General features: G+C 32.6%; 2 protein-coding genes across 4 annotated transcripts; one reads left to right on the forward strand and one right to left on the reverse strand.

Annotated features, from left to right (window-relative positions):
* Window positions 1-10: 10 nt before the first annotated feature.
* LOC128166154 (uncharacterized) lies at window positions 11-2,662 on the forward strand. Its single transcript, XM_052831136.1, has 8 exons — window positions 11-195; window positions 294-340; window positions 470-641; window positions 802-899; window positions 994-1,113; window positions 1,525-1,690; window positions 2,088-2,188; window positions 2,460-2,662. The coding sequence occupies exons 1-8, from the start codon at window positions 161-163 to the stop codon at window positions 2,579-2,581; spliced, it is 861 nt and encodes a 286-aa protein (XP_052687096.1). The 5' UTR covers window positions 11-160; the 3' UTR covers window positions 2,582-2,662.
* A 549-nt stretch (window positions 2,663-3,211) lies between these two features.
* On the reverse strand, window positions 3,212-17,455 carry LOC128186906 (CCR4-NOT transcription complex subunit 4-like). Of its 3 annotated transcripts, XM_052856871.1 has the most exons (21): window positions 17,347-17,455; window positions 16,537-16,587; window positions 14,938-15,006; window positions 14,761-14,826; window positions 14,556-14,602; window positions 14,103-14,192; window positions 13,539-13,686; window positions 13,185-13,349; window positions 12,982-13,049; window positions 12,780-12,878; window positions 12,126-12,362; window positions 11,795-11,973; window positions 11,542-11,661; window positions 11,311-11,436; window positions 10,968-11,033; window positions 10,513-10,610; window positions 8,526-8,649; window positions 8,131-8,202; window positions 5,199-5,306; window positions 4,659-4,757; window positions 3,212-4,197 (listed from the first exon to the last, which is right to left on the reverse strand). In XM_052856871.1, exons 2-21 carry the CDS (start codon window positions 16,558-16,560, stop codon window positions 4,187-4,189), a joined length of 2,016 nt encoding a protein of 671 aa, XP_052712831.1. In that variant the 5' UTR covers window positions 16,561-16,587; window positions 17,347-17,455; the 3' UTR covers window positions 3,212-4,186. The 3 variants fall into 3 exon arrangements, with proteins under 3 accessions (XP_052712831.1, XP_052712841.1, XP_052712849.1); XM_052856881.1 differs by lacking the exon at window positions 10,968-11,033; XM_052856889.1 differs by lacking the exon at window positions 8,131-8,202.
* Between the last annotated feature and the right edge of the window lie 1,229 nt (window positions 17,456-18,684).

Genomic DNA, 18,684 nt, shown 5'->3' on the forward strand with positions numbered 1-18,684 from the left:
GAGATCTACGGCAGCTGATCCCCGGAGAATTAGTGGAAAGTGGGGTTTTCCGGTTTCTCACGATGACTTGGTTCGATGGAATGCCCGCTACACACTTGGCGGTTGACAAACTTAGAAAACTCCGTATTTCGTGGATAACATGTAAAAAGGTGACCGAGAGATGAGAGCGAGCATGGGATGGTCCAAGGATGCTTGGTTAGTACTGCACTTATATTTAATCTCAAGATTACCTCAGTTACTCAACATGGAAAAATATAAATGTTTAACTTGACTCATGGTTTTTTTCTGTACAGGTTTCTTGTTATTTTGGTGTGGTTCGCATTCTACAGTCCACTTGCTGGTAATCATTCTTTCTAAATCTGCATAAAAAAATTAAAGTTTCCATGATGCTAAATGACAACGAAACCAATGGTATTCATGTATTACATATTAAATTGCATTATATTGCGTCACCTTCATGATACTATAGAGACCAAGTCAAACTGCAGCACTCCTCTGGAAATCAGAGACAAATGGTACTTCCGGGATGAACCCGGCTCCATGCTGCGAGTGAGGAAGAAAAGTATGGTGTTCAAACAAAAAGGACAGAAGACTATCCGATACAAATGTCTGGAGGCCAAAGGACAGACGTTCATGCTAAGGTAAAAGGTTACTCTCTTCTGAGAAGTCGACAGGCAAAGCCTTCATCTACATGTCCACTTCTCAAGAGAGAATAAGGTTAACTTTCGATTGCTCTTAAATGACTGATTCTCTCAGAATTCCTTAGATTAAACCGTGTTCCTTTCATATTGTTCCTTTCAGGACACGCGTAAACGGCGTTGGGCTACATGGAATAGTCTGCATTGGTTTTGTATCGGTTGATGAACCCGGTGCCGACTACAGCTTGTGGAGACTCTCTCGTAAGACAGAAAAACTTCACTCAGAACAATATAACATACATGCTATTAAAAAAAACCACACGTGTGTTGATAAATCTATTTTTGATTGATTCAGAAAGGGCGTCTGGTCACACATTAATGGCACCGTTGTTAATTTCGAGTTCTGTGACGTTAAGTATTAATACCTTGTGTAACGGGGCCCAGACTAAGACACAGTACTTCATACACAGGGCAAGTAAGTACATGTACCAATTATTGTCTTGTACCCCACTGCCCTCATCCCATGCATTCACTCCTAAACTGCGTTGCGGTTACTATGCATTGATTTTATATAGATTGGTACTTTTCGTTTTTGCTTAACAGTATTCATTTTTATAAGAAAGATACATGTACGTTGGGTCATATTTTTAATAAATATTGTGATGATTTGATATCTCACTTTGGTGATGCGTCATTATAATGTGGTGTCTAAATCTAAATTTTTGAACAATTGATGGCAATGTTGGTACTATTAAATTTACGAGGTGATGCTTCTGCAAGATTTGCTGTCATACTCTCCACATCATTTGCTAAGAGTATCAACCTAAATCAAAACTGGTTCTTATTCATTTACCATAGATGACAATGTCCAATATGTCTTTTGCAGAAAAGACTTGTCGATTTCCGACAACGCTTCGCGCCATGTGGCAGACGACTATCCAAGGAGCTTGGCGCTTGTCATTTTCAAAATACGGCATGCATTATATCACCATGAACAGGACTACACTGCATTTCAGTTGCGATACACGAGACAAAGACAACTTCATACTAAGGTTAGAACCACTGCATATCGTATTTTACTTGCTGCTAATTAAGATACCTCACTACATGAAGAGGTATACTTTTGACGACACTACGGCACATTATGGCGATTTAAATGTTTTGTTAATCGAATTTGTTGAGTATCATCATAGCTCAGTGGGTTTTAAAGTATTGGGCTTGTGAACCGCAGTTCAATTCCAACTGGGTTTTTTTTTCATATTTACTCTATTCAATTAAAAAAAATCATAAATTTTATCAAAAAATTTCGCCTATTTGACTTACATCATTCATATGAATCACGCTATCTGTCATAATTCATTTTCTGCTGATTTAAAAAGAATATTTCGAGGTGTAGTAAGCCACCTTTAGCGCCGTTTAGATGATGAATTTTGATATTTTTATTACCAGAACTAACAACATACAGACTGGAATAGATGGAGTGTTATGCCTTCATATCATACCACTGCACGGAGATCCTCACTATAAATACCAGATCTCCAGAACTAACTGTAAGTTGTCTGTTACGCATTCCTAGCTACGTGTAAATCTATTGATTGTACGAACTCTCGAGTGTGAAATTTTTCATTTTTTTTTCTCTATTAATTAACCACTCTTGTAAAATATATTTATATTTGAGAGAGAGAGAGAGAGAGAGAGAGAGAGAGAGAAAGAGAGAGAGAGAGATTATTACGTGAACGATGATTACTATTATATTTCTTACATGAAGTCCTACAAAATATTATTTTACAGTTTTGTAATATACATTGTACATATTTGCAGTGGGAAACGATGCTTCAGTTTTTCAAATGGTGACACATGTACCTCACGGAACCAAATTCCGCATGTACAAAGACTGTGACTTGATTGAGAGTCCAGCGAGACCCCAATTTCTGTATCCTTGACAGCTATCATTTTATAAATGGAATTAGAATTGACTCATACTTGACTATTAAAAATAAATTATGCCTATGTTTATTACAAAATTTTTCTATTACGAGTGCTGCTCAAAAATAATCTAAAAAAGAATTTTTGCAACCATCCTCTATTGCGCTGATTTTGCCTAATTGGATTGCCAGTGTAGCACGACTGAACTTGTACCTAATATGCGATGTGCGCTAAATTTCAGAAAAAGTATCCACGTACGTACGTGTCTCAATTCAATAGTCATGAAAACAATAAAATGCTTTCTTTGGTGATTCATGTGGATATGAAGGTGGCGACATTACAAAAAAAATTACATAACCCGCGGGTTATGTAATTTTTTTCTGCAATGATCGCTACCTTCATAACCCACATGGATCATCAAAGAAAACACTTTGTTGCTTATACATGTATTTACATTTTTCTTACAACATACTTATAAATTGGATGTAAAAAGTAAGTACAAGTAACTAAATTACTCTTAATGTACGTCGGAACGCAAGCTAAATATAACAGCCAAATCGTCTCTTAACATAATAAAAGACATTCGTTATTTCATAAAAAGTGGGAATGCTATGAACAGGCGGTGTGATAAAAAGACAACACAGATGTGGCTGTTATTTAAAACATTTAATGTTATATTGTCTGATGTTAAAATCCAGGCTGAGGTACTCGCTGCCCCTCAACAGACTTCCTCAGGGTTCGCCTGTATACAACGGCAGTCAATGCCCAATACATAGTAAATGATCAACTAAAACAAGGGAGCACTTTATGAATGCTGACTGGAGAAGAAACCTCCCACATTTACCCCTGGTCTTCACAATAGCAACAAGTCGAGAAAAATTACAAGAGTTGAATTATATGTCAGTGAGAAAAAATAAATTAAAGACACATTCAATGATTACAGTATGCACAGTACAAAATGTCAGAAAATGTTAAATCAAATATATCCATTGTTCAACTGGTCGCAGAATTTATAACAAAAATTGTTGTAATCACAAGAAGATTTTTCATGTATATTCGTTATAATATAACATCCAGTATTCAAACATTTTTTGTCACCAAAATTTACCAATTCATTTTGGTTACATATAGAGTTCCGTGATCATTTGTGAGGAGAGAAAAATGTCTACTTGGTAAACAGAAGAAGAAAATTCTATGGAACAAATAAAAAATCAGCATCAAAAGATGACTTAAAATGGAATAGAAAATTTTCAAGTTTTTTTTCTGTTCATCTATAACATATGTTGTTCAAAAGTGATTATCTATGTATGAAAAAAACCCAGTTTTAATATGATCCATTTTTAAAAACAGCATGTGAAATGTTTTCCAATACAACAACCAATGACTTCTGTTGCAATACAGCTTGAGTGACCAGAGGTAAACATGGAATAAAATGCTTGTTCACACTACCCTGACTAAAATAGGGGTTACAATAAGTTAAAAGCACTTCTACTGCTTGACCACTGTACTAGGATATAACTTTGTTTCTTCGGTCTCTCTCCATTGAATGTCTCAAACAGGTGTGTAGGTTAAACATGAGTCTCAGAGGGGAGATAAATCTGTTGGTATCCAGAATGTAAAGTTTACTGTAGACCTGGATAAAAAACAAAACATGATAAATTTACATAAAAATTTGTCATGTAAAATTTTCTGATTATGTTATCAATAACAATTATTTATAGTACAATGGTGCTGTGTTTTTTCTTTGATGCTTCTTTTTACAACGATTGGTATATCCCACGCAATTTTATTTCAACCAAAGTTATGCCTTCTTATAATTGTTTAAATTGGCAAGAGTGTGGTTATTATTAAGCTTGTAGAAAAACATTTGGATGTACTTCTTATTCTTTTGTAATCTGAAGGGGACGGGATGGGAGGGGGGTATTTAGCTGTAGGAAAATATTTTGGCGAGTTGACGATTGATGTAAAGGTAGAGACAAATAGCATATTTGGAATAACCAACATATCACCACTGTATGTTTATATGAAAAAAAAACATTGCACCATTGTACATAAACAAACAGATGCATGTAAGTCAAATGGTATGGGTGTAACCTTCCGAGATTTTGTGTGGCTCTGGATGCTGTGCTGTGGAGTGAACTGTAGACTGGAATCCAGGGGGAGGGTTCTGTGTAGTAGGCCAACCAGCAGAATCTGAGAACCAGTGATTCACATTACTACATGTATCTTTTATCACACAACAATAAAATAAATATGAATAGGTGACATTTTTGTTACACAAAAATCAAGCACTGCAAAGAGAAGCATCCCCTTGAGAATGTGCTTATCTAGCTTACTCATTTCCTTATTATGAAAACTTTTGCATATATTCTAAGTTGTATAAAGTTAGTTTATCCCAAAAATTTATTCTCTGATAAAGTTATAAATAATTAGGGTATGATTTATTACAACTTCCAAGAAGCATGAAAAGTTAACTGATTCTAAGATTTTAGTTCACAAAAAACACAAACATACAAAAAAAATTGGAAGGGGATAAACAAACCAATAGAAAATCCTTGTAAAAGAAAAAAGCTTTCTCTCCTCGGCTTTTGGGGATGTATAAACATCATTCTGACAACACCAAGAGTAACTTACATGAATTTCTGGGTGGAAAATGCTGCATAAATGGTGAGCTTTCCACTTCTGTTAGTTGATGAATTGACTTTAACCAGTGAGGAGCATTGTCTGATATTCCGTTATTTGCTGCAATGAAAATCATCATCAATGAATAAACAAATTTTAAAATACTTAAAAAACTATTAAGAACAATCAAATTGACTTATCATTTATTTAATAATGCTGCCATGTCAGAGAAATGGCATAGACTTTCTTATTTGTAATTAAAAAGTTCAAATCATTAATATTGAGAACAAATACCAGTACATGTGCTCCAAATACTGTTATGCACTATCTACCCTCAGTATATTTGGCTACATGTTTATACATTTTTTTAGCCATGGTCTTGTTTAAAGGCTCTCTTTTCTCAAAGTCAATACTACTGCCCGATTCTTATTTTCCATCTCATTAACTGTATTAAATAAAATTGTCTGTAATATATTCTATTTACATTTGCCTCCGATTTTATAATACATGATAAACTCATCACTTTATTTTTTTTTTCCAATTGATAAAAAACTGCTGAGTACAATGTCAATTCCTCATGTTCATTCTACAACTCAAAATTTTTATTACTTCTCATTATGCCTTACTAAAAAGTGTTAACATTGTATTACATGTATTACATGTACAATATTATTTATCAAAACAATAATTGAATCAGTTTCCATGAATACATACACAGTTTTAATTCACTTAACTTGGTACATGTATCTGTATTCTCATAATAAAGTTATACAATCAGACAATCTACAGCCCTAATGTGGTTATTACCTGTAGACCTAGTTGAATAATTCACAAATTTTTTCTTGGAGAAAAATTGACAAATGTTTATTTTAACAAAATTTTCATTTCAAGCAAAAGTTATCAAAAACAGTCAAGAACTACTCTCATATGATTTCAAGTATTGTGGTTACTGCCAAATATGTCCTAATTCCTATGGCTATTTTAAATATACCTCCATCATAACATCTATCTGATGACAAATATCTTGACATTACCTTTAATAAGTTTACATGTTACTATTGTATGATTTTTTAAACGAATGTATCAAACATAACACACCCCCATTACACTCACAAGTTGCGGCAGAAATTATTACAGCAAATTATAGCCCCACACCCCATCATTAAAAATATCAACAGGCTCTGGAAATATTTTTAATCCTTAAAGTAATATTTTATAAAATGATATAATTAAAATTCAGTTTGTAGGTCATATAAAATAAAAATTTCTAACACCTCTGAAACAATTTTACTTACTCTTATATGCAATTTTTCTAACATTTATATTGCACATGACAATATTGACTACCGGTAATACATTTAATGCTAATAGACAATTCACTAACATTAATATAACTTTAGGAAATATCTCAATTACTATAGATGTCATGGTAAACCAGTGAAGTACACTTGTCAATAACTGCCTGTAATCAACCCCTACAAAAGCACAAAGAGGCTCTCTTAAATATTATGCCTATGTATAATTGCAAGGAGTTCTCATATATACAAGTACTGTAGTTGTCCTGTTTAATAAAGCAAATATATCAGATCTTGAGTTTGTGACTAATTCTTTCCATTCCAATGGTTATATAACATCCAAATTTCATCCCAAAATGTGAAAAAGAAAATGATTCCAGTTAATTCTAACATTAGATATTTACTGTTGAGCTTAATGTTGAGCATACTTTCTCTCTACTTTTTTATTAGAGGTTTATTTTTTTAAATGAAAAAAAAAAATCATTGCTTTACTGTCAGAAAATAGTTGCATATGTTATAGAAAAATATTCTAAACAGGATTGAATTTAAAACAAAAGTACATCTACTTTTGAAATCTGTAGATGAAATCAATTCATACGCATATTATACATATTCTTTGCATCTTTTTTCATTTTCTATAACTGTCTGCTAGGGAAAAGAATTGAAAATTTGCATTTGTTTTTCTGAAAGTCAAAACAATATGATGGATCCATAAAAGACCATAATCCAGCTTACTGGGTACTAGTTTTAAACACAACTGTCATGATACCTGTCATACACCTCATTATAATGATATTTTTGTTGTTTATGCCTCTTTTTAGTTGCTCAATGCATAAATCATAATAAAATAAATATCATAATGATCATTTTACAATTTCACAATAAGACAAAACATTCTACTGTTTAAATGATTAATATCTTATTGGTTTTATTCAGAGTCTTGTCAATGTAGCAAAATAAACAGGGGCAGATAATTCAAATCTACACATTTACATGAATACTGTAGATTCTTAATTAAAGGCAAGGAATCATTATCGGCATAAAATTGCAAGAAGCACATCATACGAATTCTAAAATCTCACTTGTAATTTTCGGAATTTATGAAAAAAATTTGGCATTTACAATTTTATGTTCTCCCAGTTTGATGGAAAATGACTGAATCACGGAATTAAGTGCTCTCTTAAAATAAAGAATTAAAAGTAATTCAGAAAGTGAGAAAAAAAAATATTGAGAAATGATATGAATTTTTTAAGTATTGGATTATATTTTAAGGTAGAAGACATATACTATTTCATAAGGGTTTCTATGGTTAAATTTGAAATTCTTTTTAGTGCAATACTTATTGCATTAGTAAAAATTGTTTTGGCGCAAATGCATCATAATTTGCTGCATTGCAACTGAATATTGGTCATATTCTGACTGTATTGAGGGCTATCTAGATTATTATAAGTCACAAAATATTTTAAATTTTCTTTAAAGTAAAATTAACAAAATGCAAAAAAAAAATAAAAACTTACAAAAATTGGTGAGCTTTAACAGAATATATATATATATGTTGTGAAAGCAGAATGTATTGCAGATGATGGCAATGTGTATTGTGGAAGATAAGCAAGATGAATCAATGACTCTCTGATGATGACGGTACGCACCAAGAGATCCTGAGGAAAGAATTGCTGGGTCATTTGTCATCCAACTTTGTGACGGTGCAGAAACCCCCCACTCTGCAAATCGGACAAGATTAGTTCTTAAAAACTTGTCACATTGGTAAAGCTTGGTCACCAGACAAATTGACAGTTCTGATGTGGGCAGGTTTTAGAGAGAGAAAATGTATTGTGTCTACTTAACTGTGACTAATACTGACTATATACATGTATACACACAGAATACATCCCAAACATACAACATAGTGCTGAAAAATGGGCTGTGGTAAGGACAATGGTTTTGTACAAAGCAGTCTACTAAATCACACACAGTTCTCTTCTACATGTAATAACCTACTCCATCAAACCTACAGCACATCTGGGCCCCTAGGAGGCCAACTTACTTTTCTGTGGCTGGTGATTTGATTTGGTTGCTGGATTTGTGGGAGGAGCACCAAAGCTGATGTTAATATTTGGTAATAATGCCCGTAGTCCATCTTGCCAGTCTTTTGTACTGAATACATCATTCTGAAAAATTATAATTTTCAGCAATTGTGTGATTTAAAATTAAAGTATTGACATTTTTACATTTTTTTTTGTTTTTTTTAGTTATTATGCAAATCCCGCAAGTCCCAACTGTATGTAAATTGTGTCATTGATGAAATGTACTGGACTATACCTTACAAAATTGATTCATAGTGTTATAAAAGAACAAGACACTGGAATATGTAAACTTATCAGGGATTTATAGACCATTTTTGGGAAACACTATTTTGGGGGAATTGGGAAAATTTTATCAACAATTTGATGAAAAAAGTATCTACGAGGGTTGTTCGGAAATTATTGAGACAACACGGATATTTCCATTTCTAAGTGACGAATTATGGTAAAAGTTGGCATGAACATTGAAGAAACCTTAACAAATAATTAAAGTAAGTAATATTTTTGAAAAGTTTAGTATTTTGTTTACAACGGTAGATAAACAAATCGGTACCCCACCCGGCGCAAGCATAAACTCGGAGAATAAGAAAAATAAAACATCGTCTGTGTAAGTGTCCGCAAACTTACAGCTTATACTAAAAGAAATCAGATTACATATGTTTATTTTGCTATTTATTGTGACTAACTTTTGATCAAGTTTCACGAGTGTTTGAGTTGAAATACGGATATGGTACAGATATATTTACCAAGCAACAGGAATTTGAAAACGACAGTATATAGAAATTTGACGTCAAGGCGGCGCAGCGAATATACATCATATTGATGGAAATTTCGGAAAAAGACCTTTTAATACCACCCAACTGCTTTAACAAAAACTATACAATGGCAAGGGATTAAGCACTTCAGTTATCGTCTTTTTTCACTAATAGTTTAGCTAGAATTCAGACAAAGTGACTAAATATCAAGTACTTTTTAAACACTAACTGATGTAAACTGTTCTAAAATATGTGCACAGGGTCACTGTAGGAGACATTTCACAGTACTTTGACTTTCCGTTAGAAATGACCCGAATTTTTTCCACAAAATCAAGAATGGAGAGAATATGCGAATGTTGACATCTTGAAATGTAAACAAAAGATGGGAAATGAAGAATTAATTCTAATTTCCCTTCGTTTGTTAGGTTTTTAAAACATAAGATTAATAAGAAGCGTCAAAATGACGTTGCGGTAAGTTTGCGGTTGCGCCGGGTCACTGGGCGATGGCAATTTGGTCAGCTTACCAGGAATGATCCAATCATGCTATGGACGATATTTTTTTTACGTTGATAAATCCTATCCTGGTGTACGTTTTGGTGAAATTTCAAGGATTTATCTTTTTCCCCAATGAAATAAGAGTAAATGTCTCAATAATTTCCGAACAACCCTCGTGTGTTGAATACATTATGCTTTTAGGGTGTAGTCCACATAGACCTCTGAATTGAGACAACAAAAGAGCTATACTTCTAAACATGATCCAACTTATTTTATTAATATAAGATTCCTTTATTTAGGGAAATTTAAGTTTTTTTACGACATATTTTTCCAATGGAAATCAACATATAAGCACTGTTCACCACTGGGGGAAAAACACTGCTAAATTGGGAAAAATTGAGCCATTTTCAATTTGGAATGGGGCCGAATTTTGGCCCCTGAGAAGGTACTGATAAATCCCTGCTTATAATGATGTCTTAATTATTTTTCTTTCTCCACATATTGTATTAACTGCTTATATGTGTGTTTAATTGAGATGATGAATAAAATCTTTTAATGTTTAGTCCACATATCATCACCTATAAAGGCTTCTCATTTCATAAAATTTGGGATAGATAATGTACTTCAATCATTGTATAAAAAGACATCAAATGAGCATGATGATTAAATTAAGTCAATATTTTGAATCACACATAAATACCTGATTTTGAACTTTATGACTGTCTTGTGTTTCTGTGTTAAAAGAATTGTACACAGGAGGAGGTTGTAGAAAATTCATCATACGACTTCCGACCAGATCTGAAAGCACCATTATCATACATCCTTTCATAAGAATACTTTTGACAAATCAAATCAATACATGTAAATATAATAATTGACACAGGCACATGAACCATTAGAGTCAGGGTATAATCAACACCTAAATTCTACTAAAATGGAAACAAGGCCAATTCTAAGGATGAAAATTTCTCCATTGAATTTAGATGAATTTGAACATTCTCCAAAAATATTTATCAGAATAAACAGCTTCGGAAAAGAATCAAATGGATCCTATTTGCAATTCGAAACACTGATAGAATGACCAGGATTAACTCTATTGTATTATATACTTAACATGTGGCACCAATTTGGCACGACTCTATTAACTTAACCCACCTTGTCTTAAGAATGCTGGGTGCTGTGCATGTTGCTGTTGTTGCTGTATATGGCTTAGTGAAAAACCTTTAAAAATTTAAGGGAAATTTGAGAGCTGTGATGTGCCTATATTCATGTTCAGTACATGTATGCTCTTTTCTGGTGTACAAGATTGAATGCTCATTTAGAGCATAGCTAGCATATATTGGAAACATTATGATCCCACAGAAGAACTCAAATACACATAAAGAAGTGAATGTAGGAAAATATAAATAAAAGACAACATTACGAAAGATTACTAGCTATTCACATTTTATAGTAAACATGCAAAAAAAATAAGGAGAGGATAAGGCCTGGGGCTTACCTGGGGGTAGATTTTGTGGGTTTGGCTGAGAAAAACTTGTTCTTTGGGGCTGTGATGATTGTGAAGAGTTCTCCTTCTCTAACAAATCGGCTAGACCTTTGGAAGATTCGTCCCAAGGATCAAATCCTTCAAAGCAAATCAACACTCATATGAATAAAGTAACAAAGAGAAAAAAAAGAATGAATAGTCTTCTAAAGGACTCCAAAATATGTGTAAAGTCATATCACAAACCTAGGTCATCATCTTGGCTATCTCTTGATTTGGAGCTGAATCCGAAAGCGGCCTGCCAATCTTCACAACTAGACACTGGGATAGAGTCAGCTATTTCAGTAGTGGGAACATCAGGAACTTCTGCAATTACAATGTAAATAGTGAAAAACTTTAAAAAAATCAATAAAGTTCAAGATTAATTTCTTTATCCTATTCTTTTTTTAAATCTTAAGGGGCACTGACAGCAACATCTGGAAGCAACACTCCAACATACCTGTGTGAGTAGGCACAGGGATTTTCTGATTTCTGGTAAAACCATTCCCACTAAAGAGTGAAAGACTAGTAGCTGGATTCTCAAATGGTTTTAGACCCACCCCTAAAGGTAGTCTAGGGGGTGGCTTGAAGGGGGGTACTGCTGTAGACACAGGAGGATCTGTTGGCTTTTGTAAAGAACTAAAATGAAAAAATATTGAGATTTCTTTACTGTCATCAAAAAGTCTCTTAACAAGAGCATTCCAATTTTATTAACAGAGAGCATTTGATATACATACGTCCATTAAAATGAAAGTCAGCACATAAATAGTTTAATGATAGAGTCTGCTTACCTGTTTTCTGGGGGGTCTGTTAGAAGTCTGTGATTTGGTTTACTAGTGTCCGGTTTGGGATTGGGTCGACCGTTTTCTGTTTTTCCTTGCTGTAGACATGGCCAAGCCTCTTTGTTGGATGTGTTGGGGGGCGTGGAGTTGGTCGGAGGGGTGATGCTCTGGGGCGAGTCTGTTTGAGTGGGTGTGGGAGGGGTTTCTGACGGTGTATTTACTGTTATTGGGGAAGAGGTTTTCTTCCTGAACAAAAATGAAATTAAGAAAACTTTATCTTAAACTGCCAAAAAATTAAATTAATCTAGACATCATTGAGATGGTGACCACCTTAAAGGGCCCCACTTAAATAATGAAAAATAAGATAAAAGCATAAGTAAAATTTTCAACCAATTCTTCGAAGTGGACCTATTTATACTTTGAAAAAAAAAAAAAATTCTACAAATGGGCTCCATTGGCCTATAAACGTGATCAATCTAAAATACTCAAAATATGATAGATTTCATATTCAGAAGATTAACTACACTGTAAATTTAATTTGAAACTTTTATTCAGAGCTTTTTATCGAAATTAAAACCTTAAAATATGGAATCCAAATTCTTATCATAGACAGTCAGCTGTAAAATTATGTTTAAAATGTAGTGTGACTATTGTGTTACTTACTGTATTGGAATAGATTTACTGCAGTTTATTTGGCTGTTTGCTATGTTCTGTGAATTCATGTACTGCTCCAACAGTTTTTGTTCATATTCTTGATGTTTACTACAAGAGAGAGGGATGCATATAGTTATAAAATCAATAATGAGTTTTATATCACATCTGATGCAAAATAATTGAAGTTCATAATGTATTTCTTTCAAGTTACCCCATTTGCATCTCCTCTTTGGTAAAACTTGCTGCTTCCTCACCTAATTCATGCAAGTACATACAATCCTAAACAAACAGAACAAATAGATTAAATTAGAGAAGAGAAATTTCGAAGCATCAATTACACTTACATCAATGCTAGTAAATATACACATTTTAAATCTCTCTGTGACATACATGTTGCCCAATCATATTGCTAACCTGTTTTTGGCACTGGGCTCCCCTCAAAAAGTGGCTACAGTATTTTGTTGTTCCGAGTGATGCTTTTAAAGTTCTTCCATCTACATGAACATTGTTCACCGCTAAAATGGCCTTTAAAGCATCATCACAGCGATTGTAGGTAACGTAAGCACTCGCACTTGGACCCTGATCAAATCAAAACCAAATGGTTAGTTATCAAATATTAAAGAAACTATTCAGTAATTAGTTATTTTTCAAAATTCTGCACATGTAGTTATAAAAATCTATTAACTCCACATATTATCTTTTTTATTCTGTATGCAGGTGCAGTATATCTTAATTCATTCTAAAGGACTGAATCAAACATACATGTACCTGTGATCCTGCATATGAAGTACTCTGATTTATCACAACTTTATGAATTTTTCCAAATTTCCCAAAGTACTCTTGCTTTTTTAATGTCTCCGGATCAGCTAGCTTTTTAGATAAACCAACAACAAATACCAAATTCTTCTGTACCACCCTATAAATAAATCAACAAGTCATAGTTAATACCAGAAATCATCTACATGTACATCTATATGCAATAAAACAGTTCATGAGAATTTTATCGGATTTTATGGTCCACATCATACTGAAATACTTTGAAGCAGAAATATTTGTTGAGAATTTAAATTTGTTTTTTTTTCATTTGCAATATAAATCAACAAAATTAAATCCATGACAAATTTTTAACCCAAGCATTGATAAATACAGATTTAATACAAGATATATTTAAGTGATTATGATACGACGAAATTAAATGCCAACGACATTGTATTTAGTTTAAAAATAACAAAATTTAATCCAACGAAAAAAAGTACTTCTACAGTAATTTCAAAAATTGATTTGATAATGACAAGGTTTTGCTTGTACAAGGCCAGAATTCTTAACAATTACCTGACATTGGCTAGATGCTTCCTATTCTCCGCAGCTTTCTGCTTTCTCTGCAGATCTTTCTGCTTCCTCTCTTTTCTTATTCTTTGTAACCTGTTAAATCAAAAACCAACAACATAAAATTGCAATGCATGAGCAAAAAAAGGCAGTAATTATATAATTACATCTACAAAAACTCCAATAGGTATTCATCATAGTCCAAGCTTATTTGTTGCCATTAATAACTGTTTATTTCATTCTGTAGATAATGGCTACGTGTATATCAATAAAAACTGCTGTCAATTTACTTACTTTAATACACATTCGATTTTGAGGATAAAAACACAATAAAAAATTAATCAAATTGGTTTTGGACAATTTTTTTAAATAAAAACAGATTTTCATGCAATGTAGAAAGAAAATACATGATAATTCTATGTTACATATGAAAAGGAGCATAAAAAAATTTACACATACTCATCCTCTGTAAGGGGTTTGAATTCTGCAGGGTCTTCTGGGTAGTGCTGAAAATAGATACAAATTTTTAAGATTGATAAAATGTATTGGTAAATGCTAATCTTGGATTAAAATTAAGCTTTACTTTAAAAAGGCTTTACTTTCAGAGAAACCTTGTCCAATTACATAAAATCTGATGTTAATAATATTGCTATTTCAAACAAACCTTTCTGCAAGCAGGACAAAGCCCATTTTCATCTGTTCGAATTCTATGCCAACAAAATCTACAAATCTGTCAAACATACAATTAATTTAAAAAAAAATTTCGGGTGTATTTTCTAATGATTTGGTGACTGCATAGTAAGAATGACTGATTTCACAGAATATAACTAATAAAACATACCTGATATCCACATGTGCAGGGAAAGAAATTAATATCATCAATTTCTAATGGTTCCATACACAACGGACACTGAAATGAAAAATACAAACTTACAATTTATTTACACATTATTGTATATTGAGCACAGCAAGGTTTTCTTACAGACATATTGAAAATTAAACCTTATGATGACAGAAAAAAGAACCATACTTCATTTAATAAATAATGCATCTTTTTAATAATTACAAACATATTCTGATGACATCTGTTCAGCTTGAACCTTTCACACACAAAAGTAAAGCTGTCATTTCCACATTATTTGTTGTAACAATGTGAACTGAGCAATGCAACTTTACTTGCATTGACAACATAAAAATAAATATGTTGATCAACTACTTTAAATTTAATTTAGATCTGTTTACGGAATCAGACATTATCTAACAGCATTATCTATTGTGTTTAATCAATGTATTGTATTATATTCAGCATAATAGTCATACTGTTTACATATATTGATGAAAGCTCCATATTACTTTTGACACAATTAGTAATGCTGTGAACCAAATGAAAGAAAATTGACTTAGAATGAAGAATAGACAAAATGTTACCAGTGCCTATCAATATTAGATCTGGACATAAAAGAGTGAATAAGCAGTGATTGGGAAGGCCAAAAATGTAAATGGGACTATGGCCCCACAGATATTAATTTTAATGGGCCATTTTCATAATGAAAGGACCATCTATTTATTTATTGGGGCCATTTTATAATATTGAAATTATCAAGGACCAACGTAGAGAAAACTAACTTCTAAAAAATTTTAAAACTTGACTAATTGGTTAAATTTCATTAATTTGATGTGTTTATACATTTCATTGATGCAATGTTTTGTAATGGTGTTTGTTTGTTAAATGATAAATAAAATCAGCCACTGTACTTCTGTGATTTTTTGGAGGTATTAGACTAGTCAAACCCTTTGACCCAATTATTACCGTTATGTAGAGAATCTTTCAAATTTTGAATATAACTGTAGGGAAATAGTTTTTATTATTATTTAAACATTAATTTTGCGAGTTATTAACTATAATTACAAGTTACAACGCAGTGTGGTTGCATCACCCGTATTTATAACCCCTAACGATAAGCATAACGTTAAGACAGTCGCGAGTTTTAATAATCACCACAGGGATTAATTGAGGCTGTGAAAACGTCTTTTCAATTAGATAATCATCATTTTACTGCACTTGAGGTTAGTTTATATTATTGAGAACTCAGAATACTGGACTACTTTAACTTCTCTTTCGGAGGAAATTCTAGGATGATCTTGACCACGCATAAATAAGTGGAAACGTTTTATTGGTTGTTTATTTCTGTTTTACCAAACAAGACCGATGAAATTTGATGTTTTAAAACGAATGTTTTAAAAGACGATTAGGTAAGTCGTACAGAGTATATTTCCAGCGGACATCATTAAAACTTTTATAACCGATGAGAAATTTGAATGTGCACTTGGGCGCTTAGAGTAATTAATTTAATGCGCCATTTTTCTCTTAAATGCGACTATGGCGCGTGGCGCAGGTCCTTCCCAATCACTGAATAAGATGGCATTTAATGGTATTTACCTCGACTGGTTCTTCTGAAGACATAGCTGCTTAAGAATTGGTACTGTAGTTCTATAACAAACAAAAAACAAAAGAAATATGAATAATATTGAACAATTTCATTAAAAATGTTTCTTTGACTATTTGTCTGGATTAACATTAACACCTGTAAAAGGGCATAGTACTACACCTTTTAAAACCAACCGCAAGTCTAATAACAGGTTAATTCTTCAGTACCTTAAACACATTTCCTGTTTATCATAGTTCATAACTGATAAAATTAGACATTGTTAATTGTTTTGAATTTTAACTGTATTGATAACTATATTGAATTAATGCTTACTAATTCTCTTTATCTATGAATTTGTTTACAAGGGTTTTTATCATATTTTGATTGATACAAAGTGAATTGAGTTGATGAAATCGAATTCAATTCTATTTTGAGTCGTTCCAGCTGTTAAAGTATCTTCAAATTATTAGTGTCGAGATGCTAACTGAAATTTCAAACAGCACAAGACGAGGAAAAAAGAAACATTGTACTTGGCACTTCTCCAAATTCCATTCATTCTGTAACTGTTTAGTTGATGTGTATACATGTCTTAAGTGGGTATATGCCAACTAAAAGAATTATCCCAATTATTATGGTAACTAAAACTGGTCGATAACAGACATATTTCATAGAAGAAAATGTCCGACGAAAAGTTACATCGGGCGTTTCTGCCTTGAATCATTTTCGTCATTTGAAAGGTTCCATGGACACACGAGAGGACAGATAAATCAACAGTACGTTTACAATACAAAGACAACCATCCATACATGATAAATACTTACATAACAAATAAAATTACAACTTGGGATCCCCCTTGAAAATACTCGATGACACAAATTAATCACTGCGCAATCGAATTCACGCACAAGAGACCCGGATGTTCGTGGAGACGAAATCGAGGTTATGAAACTGTTTGTTGTCCATCTTTATAAAGTATAAAACCCAAGTCGTTTACACTTTCCCGGAACGATTTTAGGTAAAAAGCATTCTTATGCTGGTATTTAAGTGAGGAATATGCTTTTCATTTGTGTAAAAGATTATTTGACTTTAAAAAAGAGCTCTAAGTGGACAGGCAAACAGAAGGTGGCCTGTCCAGTTCCCTGGAGGAAATACTATTTACAAATGAAAATAAAATGATTTTCATGATGGTGCAATTAAGAGACCTTTTCACGATAATTGCCGTAAGTACTGCTCTTTTGCAGGACAAAATGTCATAGTTCGTGATATATGATGTAATGAATATTCAATAACAACATGTTTATCATTTAGAAATTCGAACAGGACCCTGTGATTGTTTCATGAAATCTTATTTAACCAAAAAAAAAAAGAGACATAAATAATATGTTATTTATATCTCTGAGAAAAAAAACTAAATAATAAAATAAATAATTAAATAAAAACAAAATCAAACAAACTAAAACCACAGACATAAATAATATTTACCTGCTCCCAACCTAAAGGACGACAACTATATACTGAAGGGAAAGTTTAGATAACTGTCACTGACCACAAATAGCGGTTTTTATTATTTAAGAATTACATTACAATATATATACATGAAATTTTCTCAAAGACATTAAAAATACAGCTATTAAATGCTTTGAAATGATGTTTGTCTGTTGTTATTATTATAAAGATCTGTTTTTGTTGAAAAATATCATCGAAATTACAAGTTTATGATTAATTTATTCACCAAATGCAGGGTATCTGGTCCACTGCACTTCGTGATGAAGATTTGACACTTTTTTTCTTGTCAAGATTTCCTTCTTTTTAATAAACGTTGAGCGTACCTGTGGTATGACCAACCTGATGAAGCATTTTATTTATATTGCTTGTACATAAATATGTATGAACACCTCTCTCTCTCTCTCTCTCTCTCTCTCTCTCTCTCTCTCTCAAATCTCCTTCGATCATCTCTAACAAATAAAAAGTGAGTAAAAGTATGTAAATTATCGTCATTATCGATCAGTACATTGCTCAAATTTTATAAAAAGGTCGATCACGAAATAATTTAGGCCTAACGTATTAACCTAAACAAGAGGCCCATGGGCCACATCGCTCACCTGAACAGCAGTTCCTTGTAACATTACATTTCGTAGCATATGTTTTTTCTATTTTAA

The sequence above is a fragment of the Crassostrea angulata genome, chromosome 1, assembly GCF_025612915.1.
Source record: "Crassostrea angulata isolate pt1a10 chromosome 1, ASM2561291v2, whole genome shotgun sequence".
Taxonomy (NCBI): Eukaryota; Metazoa; Mollusca; class Bivalvia; order Ostreida; family Ostreidae; genus Magallana; species Magallana angulata.

Coding starts and splice junctions, on each gene's coding strand:
- LOC128166154 (XM_052831136.1), top strand. CDS start 161: ATGAGAGCGAGCATGGGATGGTCCAAGGATGCTTG. Junction 196..293: donor GGATGGTCCAAGGATGCTTG/GTTAGTACTGCA, acceptor TTTTCTGTACAG/GTTTCTTGTTATTTTGGTGT. Junction 1,114..1,524: donor GTACTTCATACACAGGGCAA/GTAAGTACATGT, acceptor TGTCTTTTGCAG/AAAAGACTTGTCGATTTCCG.
- LOC128186906 (XM_052856871.1), bottom strand. CDS start 16,560: ATGTCTTCAGAAGAACCAGTCGAG. Junction 8,650..10,512: donor GTCATAAAGTTCAAAATCAG/GTATTTATGTGT, acceptor ATAATTTTTCAG/AATGATGTATTCAGTACAAA. Junction 4,758..5,198: donor TTTTCCACCCAGAAATTCAT/GTAAGTTACTCT, acceptor ACTGGTTCTCAG/ATTCTGCTGGTTGGCCTACT.